This window comes from Gossypium hirsutum, chromosome A08 (genome assembly GCF_007990345.1).
Source record: "Gossypium hirsutum isolate 1008001.06 chromosome A08, Gossypium_hirsutum_v2.1, whole genome shotgun sequence".
Taxonomy (NCBI): Eukaryota; Viridiplantae; Streptophyta; class Magnoliopsida; order Malvales; family Malvaceae; genus Gossypium; species Gossypium hirsutum.
The window spans coordinates 125,941,465-125,950,863 of NC_053431.1; the positions used below are offsets into that span (position 1 = coordinate 125,941,465).

Here is a 9,399-nt window from a genome sequence, read left to right on the forward strand (position 1 = left end):
TCTATTGTTTGGAATCAGTTTGAAACCGGAGTCAAAATCCCACCTGAAGCTAGAGTTTTCGTCTTATTAGTTTACTCAAACTTAATTTCCATTGTATTTTTATCTATAATATTTTCTAAGCTCCTCACTGAGTTGCTATCACTACTGTCAACTAGGTCACCAATTGGTTTGAAAATGTATGAAAATGCCCTTCCATAATTAAAATAAATTATGTTATTCGAGGGTACTTTTAGTTTTTTTATTTAAAAAATCAATAAAAATATGCATATGTTGGGATTTCAACCCAACCGATCGCATTAGTAAAAGCTTTAATTTCTCACATTTATTTTGATATTTTTATACATTTTTGTTTTAATAAGCACAATTTATTATCTCCATCAGTTGTATATATTAATAATGTTGTTCATTAAGTTAGTGTCACAAGTCAACTCAATACAACACCATGATAAAAAATTTGTAATGCATTTAGTATTGTTAGTATGATGTATTTATTTTAATATCGTACATATTTCAAGAGAAATTATTAATTAGTTTCAAACTATATGTTTTATTATTTATTATATGTTATTTTTAAAAACATATATGTTCTAAATTCGTGGTTCTCACGCACATACATTTGATAGAATTTCTATTTTTATTAAATTTTTATTATCTATTTTAGATTTAGATTTAACTCCATTTTTTTAACATTGTAGATTTGTATAAATCTTAGTCATATAAAATATAAAATTGATCAGTCTAGTCTTTATGGAATCAACGCTACTTTGTATACTGCAAATTTCGATTTTAGGTGTAAGATTTTATTTTTTTTAGTTGATCAGAGATGAATCATAAATTATTTGAGGTCGAAGTGTAATTTCATCACTATACTAACATGTAATTTGATAAAAAAATTTAATCTCCATTAAATAGCAAATCTACCAATGAGAGGAAGGAAAAAAAATCCGAAGTTGCAAAACTCAAGTAGAAAACAAAAGCAAAAACCCAACAAACTAAAACCCTAATTTCTTACCCCAAATTCAAAATACTATATGAACAAAAAAGAAACAAACAAATAAGCCTTAGTGTCCTCAGGACTTGCTTTTCCTACTGTTACTGAAAGCACAGCAACCGACAGAGTAGACAATGATGAGGCAAACTAGGAAGATAATGTTGACCACCATTACTTTCTTCCAAGAACTCTTTAGGTTGTCTATAAAACCAGCTTTACATGCTTGGCAATTGAAACATAATGTGCCCAAATCATTGCTCCATGTATTGCAATCGGTGTTGTTGATGAAGACACCATTGCCTTTGGTCCAGTTTGTTGGTCCTAGGAAGGTGAATTGACAGTCGTTTGATGGCTTACAACAACCGGACTGCAAAATAAAACATGAAACACATAAATGGAAAGTCCAAATATAAAAAGAAAAAAAACCTCAATTTAAGTCACAAAATATAATATGGTAGTATTCATGGATCGAGTTAAATCAAATATTTGTAAATTGTCACACCTTGCGAGATCATTTCGCAACTTACAACCTTACAAGCTAGGGTCACCTATTGGTGGATCAATGACAAAACATTTATCATCCATGCATTACATTTATCTATTGTCTTGACATGACAACTCATATTAGCCGATTAAACTTCAAGAAATATGAAACCAATAAAAAATGACACGTAATACTTTAAAAAAGACTGACAATATCTTTTATAAAATCCTAGAGAGTTGGGGCCTCTCTCTCTACTCTTCTACCTACATATATCTCCCTTCCTTCTCCTAACTCCAACCATTCTTAATTACATACAACCTCCACCAATACTACCATTCTCCAACCATCGTCCACCATCATAATTTACACTTGATATCAACAAGACTCATCCATATTTCTTTATTTTTCTTAGATATATATGTTATTTTTGTTTAATATTTTATAAATTTTTCATTTTTATTAAAATTTTAAACATAAACAACCTATTAACTTAATATAATTTCAATGTTCAACTTATAATATTATATATTTAATTTGCAAACCACATTAATTAAAAAATATAAAAAACTAAAACAACATATCATAACACTTAAAATTAGTCAAGATAAGTTCAAATCTTAAATATATTCTAACTCAAATTCGAGTTATATTTTGAATATTTTAATTATTTACCTTTTAAAACTAAATATTTTTATTATAATTTCATCTCGAGTCTTTGAACAATTAACTCGACTCAAAAATCAATTAAACTTTAAAAAAATAATAAAACGTACCTGTATGGAAGACAAAAGCACCTTATAAAACTCTGTTACACTCTCATTAATATGCTGGTTATGAAACTCAGTGCAAACTTTACTATCAACCAAACAGCTCTTAATCTTAAACCAATTATTTTCATCACCAACCCTCTTTTGCAACCAATTCGAATAATCCCCCAACCGGTATTCCTTATACCCTTTCCCTGACAAGACCCTTCCCGCCCCTTTATTTGTCACCACGAAAGCGAAAATCGTGCCGGCAATGCCGAGCACGATGAGGATGAGCATAACGACGAGGTAAAGCCAGAGAAACCATTTCACGTGACAGCACGCGCCGACGAATCCAGCCAATGAGATTACCATGAGGAAAACTCCGACGATGATAATGGGTTTGTCGAGAAAACGTTCGCATTCAGTTATGGCTTTACGGCTGAGCCAGATGCCAGCGACGAGGATGGGGATAGAGAGGAGGAAGGTTACGAAGTTGAGGATACCGAGTAGGTTGTTGCTCAGGCGGAACGACATCGTTTTTTGGATTTTTTTTGTTGGTTTTCTCTATTAGGTCGGGGTTTTTTTTTTTTCTTGTTATGATTGAAGAGAAAAAAAACAGTGATCTTATTGAAGGTTCATGGAATGTTTATTGTCACGCGCCGTACACGTTTTTGTAACTGCATTTGTTGTTCCACGTGGCTAAATCGAATTTAATCTAATATTTTCACCATAATTTATATAGATTTATGAGATAAGTTGGTTTAACCCACTGAAGACCGTTCTGTTTTTTATTAAATCCACATAAACAATTGGACTTTAGGTGTGCCAATTGGGCTTTAATAATATATATATTTATTTGATATATTATAAATTTTAAATATATTTTAAATAATTAAAAATACTATATTGGTTATTTTGGTCGGGTTGGTTTGAAAATTAAAAAATTGATAACCGATCGGAATAACCAACAAAATTGAATCCATAACTGAAAAAATCGCCCAACTTGTTCACTCACATTGATATTAGGTCCTAAATTTAATTGCTAGGCACTCCGTATTCACTCTCCTTGTAGAAAGAATCATTTTAATCTAGTTTTGGCTTTGTCAAAGTTCAAGTTTTGAAAATTTTAAAATATCGTGTTTAAGTTTTTATCTTATGTAAAACTTGTATTAGTTCTATCCGAATATATTTCAATTTAAGTTCTACAATGTTTAAGCTCTATCCGAATTTATTCTGGTTATGAGTTCGATTGTATTGATTAGTTTTGTTTTTAATTATTCAAATATTATATTATTTGTAATTACGATTTCAACAAAACTTTGTTTAACTAAAAATTATTTAAATATTAAATAATATTTTATATATTTTATATTTTAACTTATTTTTGTATTTGTGTATATTTTCATAAAGTAATCACTTTTAAAATACTAAAAATCACACTAATGAAAAGGAGAACATTCCACAAATAATATGTCCTCCATTTCATATGATTAGTATAATTATTAAGGAGGAATATTAATGTAAAATTAAATTAATTTTATATATTTTCAAATATATATCATTAATATTTTAACAAGTTTCAATCTTTTTATTGGTATAATTCTAAATTTCATCCTTCTAATTTAGAAAATTTGAAAAATTATTCTTCATACTTTAATTTATTAAAATCCAACTTCTGTACATTACTAAAACTAACAAGTAAGAAGTTAGTCAAGTTATTAACCAAAACGTGAAACTAAACTAATAATTTTTTGTTAATTTATTGCATATAAATTATCGAACTATTGATTTTTACTAATTCCTTACGTATAAATCAATGATTCCACGATAAAATTTATCAATGTCACCTGATTAAACTTACCTTGTTAGTTTCATAAAAGTACAAGAACCAAATTCTAAAAAATTAAAATAGAAATATTCATTTTTCAATTTTTATAAACTAGAGGGAGGATTTCACAATAAAACCTATTTTTTTTTATCATGCTGAAAAAATTGTTATACACATTTAATTTACTTAAAACTCAATATGCAATGTAGCTTATATAAGCAAATAAAACATAAAATACGATAATCATATGAAAAATATTAAGGTTAAAATATACTTTCTTCTTTTAGTCCCTGTACTTTTTCTACATTTGGAACTTAGTTTCTTTATTTTCATTTTTAAAAATTTAGTCCATCGATTTTCCAAATCTCAAAATTTAGGTTTAATTGTTATTTCCATTAGAACTTTTTTTTGAATTTGAAATAATAATAAAAAAACAGACTCACTTCAAAGCCATATAACAGAAAAATGATATCGCTATGAAATTAAATTTCAATAGAAAATCTTTAACAAGGTTAACAATTGAGTTTGTATTTTTAAATTTGAAAAATAAAAAGACTAAATTCTTGAAATAAAAATAAAAGGACTAAATTGTAAAAAAGTGAAGAGTACAAGGGCTTGGAACACATTTTAACCAAATTTTAATCTCATAAACACTACAAAATTTTAACTGTATTAACAATTGAACTTGTATTTTTAAATTTGAAACGTAGAGGGACTAAATTCCTTGAATAAAAGGATTAAATAGCAAAAAATGAAGATTACAAGGACTCAGATCACATTTTAACCAAATATTAATTGCATAAACCTTACAAAATTATGTAAATTATATACAAATTTGTATGAATTTCAAAGGAAACAGATTCATAACCTTTCCCTACAATCACTCAATCTCTCCAACGATAACCCGTACGCTAAGCACGTTCAAAGAACAAGACCTGGTAAAAACCATGACACACAAGCCCCCTTATCCCCAAAAGTACTGCATAAAATCCATCCCTAGATACTTTCCCCTTCACTTGAACACACACAGTCTATAGCACTAACTCAAGCTCTACTTTCTCACTTCAATGGCGGAAGAACCAAACAACACACCACCACCACCACCAGAAACTGAACCAACACCCGACCCCGAAAACAACACCCAAACCAAACAAGACAAAGGTTCAAAGAAGAACATGTTCAAAGACCTCAAAGTGAAACATGTTACAGGGATATTATCATTGGTATCCTTTGTGTTTTCACTTCCGATTCTTGCTTCTGTCACTTGGTTGCTATATATGAAAAGTTATGACTGTGAGTGGTTGTTTAAGTTGCCGAGGTTACAGATTGGGATCAGTGTTGGGTTGATTTTAGTGTTCTTGGTTTGTAATGGGGCGTTGTTTCTACGGGCACGGTGGCCGATGGTGGCGATTATTGTTGTGACGGTGCCGTTGACGTTGATGTTTACTGTTGGACTGGCATTGCTTGGTTCTAATAGTTTGGAATCGAGGAGGGTACCGGCGACGCCGTTGTGGTTTAAGATGAAGGTTGATGATGATGGGCTTTGGAATAATCTTAAAGGGTGTATTTATGATGTTCATGTGTGTCAAGATTTGGCTGCTTCGTCGATGCCATTGAAACCGAGTGATTTCAATAAGAAGAAATTATCATACGTTGAGGTACATTAATATATCATCACACCGCTATTTGCATCTTGGTTGAGATAGAATTTGAAAAAATTTAAACTTAATTTGATAACTATCGAGTGGAGCTCGAGTTCGTGCTCGTGCTCATGTAGCTGAAGCTATCGATCGAACCAAATTCAAGATTAGTAATTTAGGCTCGAATAGTTTAGAAGTTTTATTGAGGATTTCATTTTCAATATATATTTTATATTGCTAGATTACATTATTAACCTCAATATATATTGCCAATTCTAAACTTAATTATGGGGTCGAGCTTGAAATTAAATACATACGAGCTTAATCAAGCTTTAGTATGTAAAATTGCTAAACAAGTATTTGAATCTGGCTCCACTTGATTACATCCCTAATCCGTTCCACATAATTTGACATAATTTGATCCCTCTATTTTATAATGTCATTGGTTAGTCCAAATAGTTAATTAGCAATATCACTAATTATTTTAGTTAAATTAGTAACAAGGACATTTTCTTAAAAACATTATTCTACTCATCTTTAGGTCAAATTATGATTTTGATCTGCTGCTATTTTCAAATTTAAAATTTAGTCATTACACTTTAATTTAACATAACTTGATCCCTCTACTTTATAATATTATTAGTCAATCCAAATAGTTATCACCGCTAATTATGCATGTTTAAAATAAGAGCATGTATTTTTTTCTTAAAAACACATTTCTAACTCATCCTTAATTATGGTTTTGGTCATTCTTGCATGTTTAAATTTAAAATTTAATCTTTATACTTGAATTACATAATCACTCAATTTAGTTCAATAGCTAATACCACTAACTATTCTAGTTAAATAATAGTTTTTTTTTTCATAAAACAACTTCTAACTGAAAAAGGAGATTTTAAGGAAAAAAGTCCACATCAACATTTAACATATCAAATTATGCCGAATTGAAGTACAAGATGTTACCCCTTTCCACCAAATACCTCATGGATACCTCGCCTAAACTCTTTTCATTAGAACTCTTTAGTGGTGACTCCTCGTTCGAGCGAACACCTCACTCAACAGATCCCAACAATCCGTCCACGTCAAGTTGATCCCACTCGCTAATAGCACCACCCTCCCTAAACTAATTATTATAGTCCACTTGTTTACCAATGCTTCAACCGTAAAATGACATGTGACACCATAGAAATACTCGTATATATAAATTGAAACCTCAATGAGAGAGCTAAAGTAACCCAAAATACCTAACTTTTCCTCCAATACCTACCTCTGGCCATTCAACGACTCTTTGCCCAATAGATTGAACCGTTCTAAAACACCACCACCTCATCTGTATATGATGAAGGGAATAACTCCCAATTTTGAGTATAATAGAGAGATAAGAATCATAATTTCACTGTAACACTATTTTTTTTTTGGGTGGCAAATTACTAATTATGTAGTTATGTGCCCTTTTTTTTAAAGTCCGGATGTTGCAAACCACCAGAAGAGTGCCACATGCGGTACGTAAACGCCACTTTCTGGGAAAAAGACGATACACCGGAAACCGATCCGTCGGTAAACGCCGACTGTAATGCATGGAAGAACGACAGGGACGTATTGTGTTACGATTGCCAAAGCTGTAAACAAGGTTACGTCAAGGCATTGAAAAGCAAATGGTCCAAACTTGGCGTGTTCTTGGTTTCCATGGCGGTGTTTCTCATAGCTTGTCATATGGCTCTGTTCTTGGCTACCATGTGGGAGATCCACTGTACATGATGGTAGAGCAGTGAGACAGAGATGCATGAAAAGGTTCAATTCTTTGGTATTTTTGGCTGTAGCCCTTTTTCTTTTGTTTTTTGCTATTTAATCCTTAGGGTTTCACTTGGTTAAATAACTAGTTTTAATTGCTAGACCCTAGACGTCTTAGAGGAGAGTAGTCATGTTTTTGTTTTAGTACTATTCCTATCGTTTTGGTGTATTTCGATGTATCATTTCAGGTTAAATGGTATTTAATGCTTTGTCTAATATCTATAACTTATAAATTATAAATTATATTTATGTTTAAAAGTGTTTATGGGTCGGACTAGGGTGTAAACCGAACCTAAGTATGATATTATTTTTAACTTATATATAACATTTTTTCCTAAAAAGTACTCTTAAGCAAGCATTTGGGTTTGAACAGATAACTTAACCCTTGAACAAGTTTACTTACATTATATATATTTATAAATCTTTTTATGTAAATCTGTGTGGATTTAAATATAAAATTGTACCCCACATTTCAAGTTAGAGATGTGCATTGGAATTGAGTGAAAAAATTTTAAGTTAATTGAGTTGAGTTTTATTTACCATTTTAACTCAATTTAAAAAAAATACAAATTGAGTTAAATCGAATGATATTTGAGCAAGTTGAATAAATTTGTTCGAGTTAAATTAAAAAATAAATATGTCAAATTAAAATTTATCATTATGATAAAAATTTTAATTTAACATTATTTTTAAAATTTTTTGAAGATTATTTTGAATTTTTGTAATTTTTCAAGAGAGACTAATTTAGACTAATTTCTTCATTTTGAAAATTAGAAAGGACTGAGTGGTGTATATTGTTTTTTAGTTCATTCGAGTAGTAAAAATTCATTTCACTTATTTGATTTTATTTGAAAAATTGAATAATTCAATATTCAAGTTTTTCGATTTTGCAAGTCGAATTGAATTTTACTTACCTTCATTTCAAATAGAATCAAACGTAGTATTAATGAATTTCAATACTCTTAATACTTTTCTAAACTCGAGCCAAATCTGATTTCACGCAACTTAAACAAAACGAACTTACTCCTTTTTAATACGATAATCATTAAGATTTTGAAGAGGAGATGTTGATTCTAAGTAACATTGGAGATGAACATTGCTAGGGCCAACTTAGTAAGTAGCAGAAACATGACATCAAATTATAATATATGGTTGAGGAGCATGGAATAATTTATCCAATTTAATTATATGGTGCATCAATTGTATAAAGATAGCATCAAGTTTGTGGTTGAGAGTTTTATTGTCTACTTGAGGACCACTTCTAAAATGAGGTTTAAGATTAAATAACACAACTAAAATAGGAATATAGGAATGTAATTCATTGGTGTTGATTGTTAACATTAATGGGAGACAACATTAATGGCAAACAATACAAAGTGGTGCAAGTTTAGCACCCTAAAGTTGACTTTGAAAAAGTGGCATGGGATAATTTTTTTTTTTTGGTCCTTGAGATAATGGGCTATTTATTGTTTGGTCCTTAAACCTCAACTATAAATAGGCCTTCTCATTTCTCATTTCAATTCATCCCAACCAATCTTTCTCTTTTAGTTTTCTCTCTTCTCCCATTTGAGAATTCTTAAGGAATTCTATTTGTTTGTAATATTTTGGAGATAGTAAAGTTATCATCTGGTGTTAGTGCCCGAGGACGTAGGTATAATTTACCGAACCTCGTTAAAACTCTTGTGTTCTTTCTTGTCCTATTTTTCTTTCAATATTTGAGGGTATAATAGTAGTATTTAATTGTGCTATTAAATTACTATAGAAGGGATATTCTGTCTAAGGAAAGACTTGGTATTTAAGAGATCCATGTGATCCACCTCTCTTTCCTGGGAATTGAACTTTGTGTGATTTTTTAGTACAATAATTTACACGCTTCCGACCCTATTGGAACAACAAGTGGTATCAAGAGCCGAAGG

The 9,399-nt window shown here is 30.3% G+C and overlaps 2 protein-coding genes across 2 annotated transcripts; one reads left to right on the plus strand and one right to left on the minus strand.

Moving 5' to 3' along the window:
• Window positions 1-880: 880 nt before the first annotated feature.
• LOC107908206 (tetraspanin-7) lies at window positions 881-2,904 on the minus strand. The gene is made up of 2 exons (XM_016835450.2): window positions 2,249-2,904; window positions 881-1,358 (listed from the first exon to the last, which is right to left on the minus strand). Exons 1-2 carry the CDS (start codon window positions 2,756-2,758, stop codon window positions 1,071-1,073), a joined length of 798 nt encoding a protein of 265 aa, XP_016690939.1. The 5' UTR covers window positions 2,759-2,904; the 3' UTR covers window positions 881-1,070.
• Window positions 2,905-5,073: 2,169 nt separating this feature from the next.
• LOC107908208 (tetraspanin-15) lies at window positions 5,074-7,699 on the plus strand. Its single transcript, XM_016835451.2, has 2 exons — window positions 5,074-5,710; window positions 7,157-7,699. Exons 1-2 carry the CDS (start codon window positions 5,120-5,122, stop codon window positions 7,448-7,450), a joined length of 885 nt encoding a protein of 294 aa, XP_016690940.1. The 5' UTR covers window positions 5,074-5,119; the 3' UTR covers window positions 7,451-7,699.
• The last annotated feature ends 1,700 nt before the right edge of the window (window positions 7,700-9,399 follow it).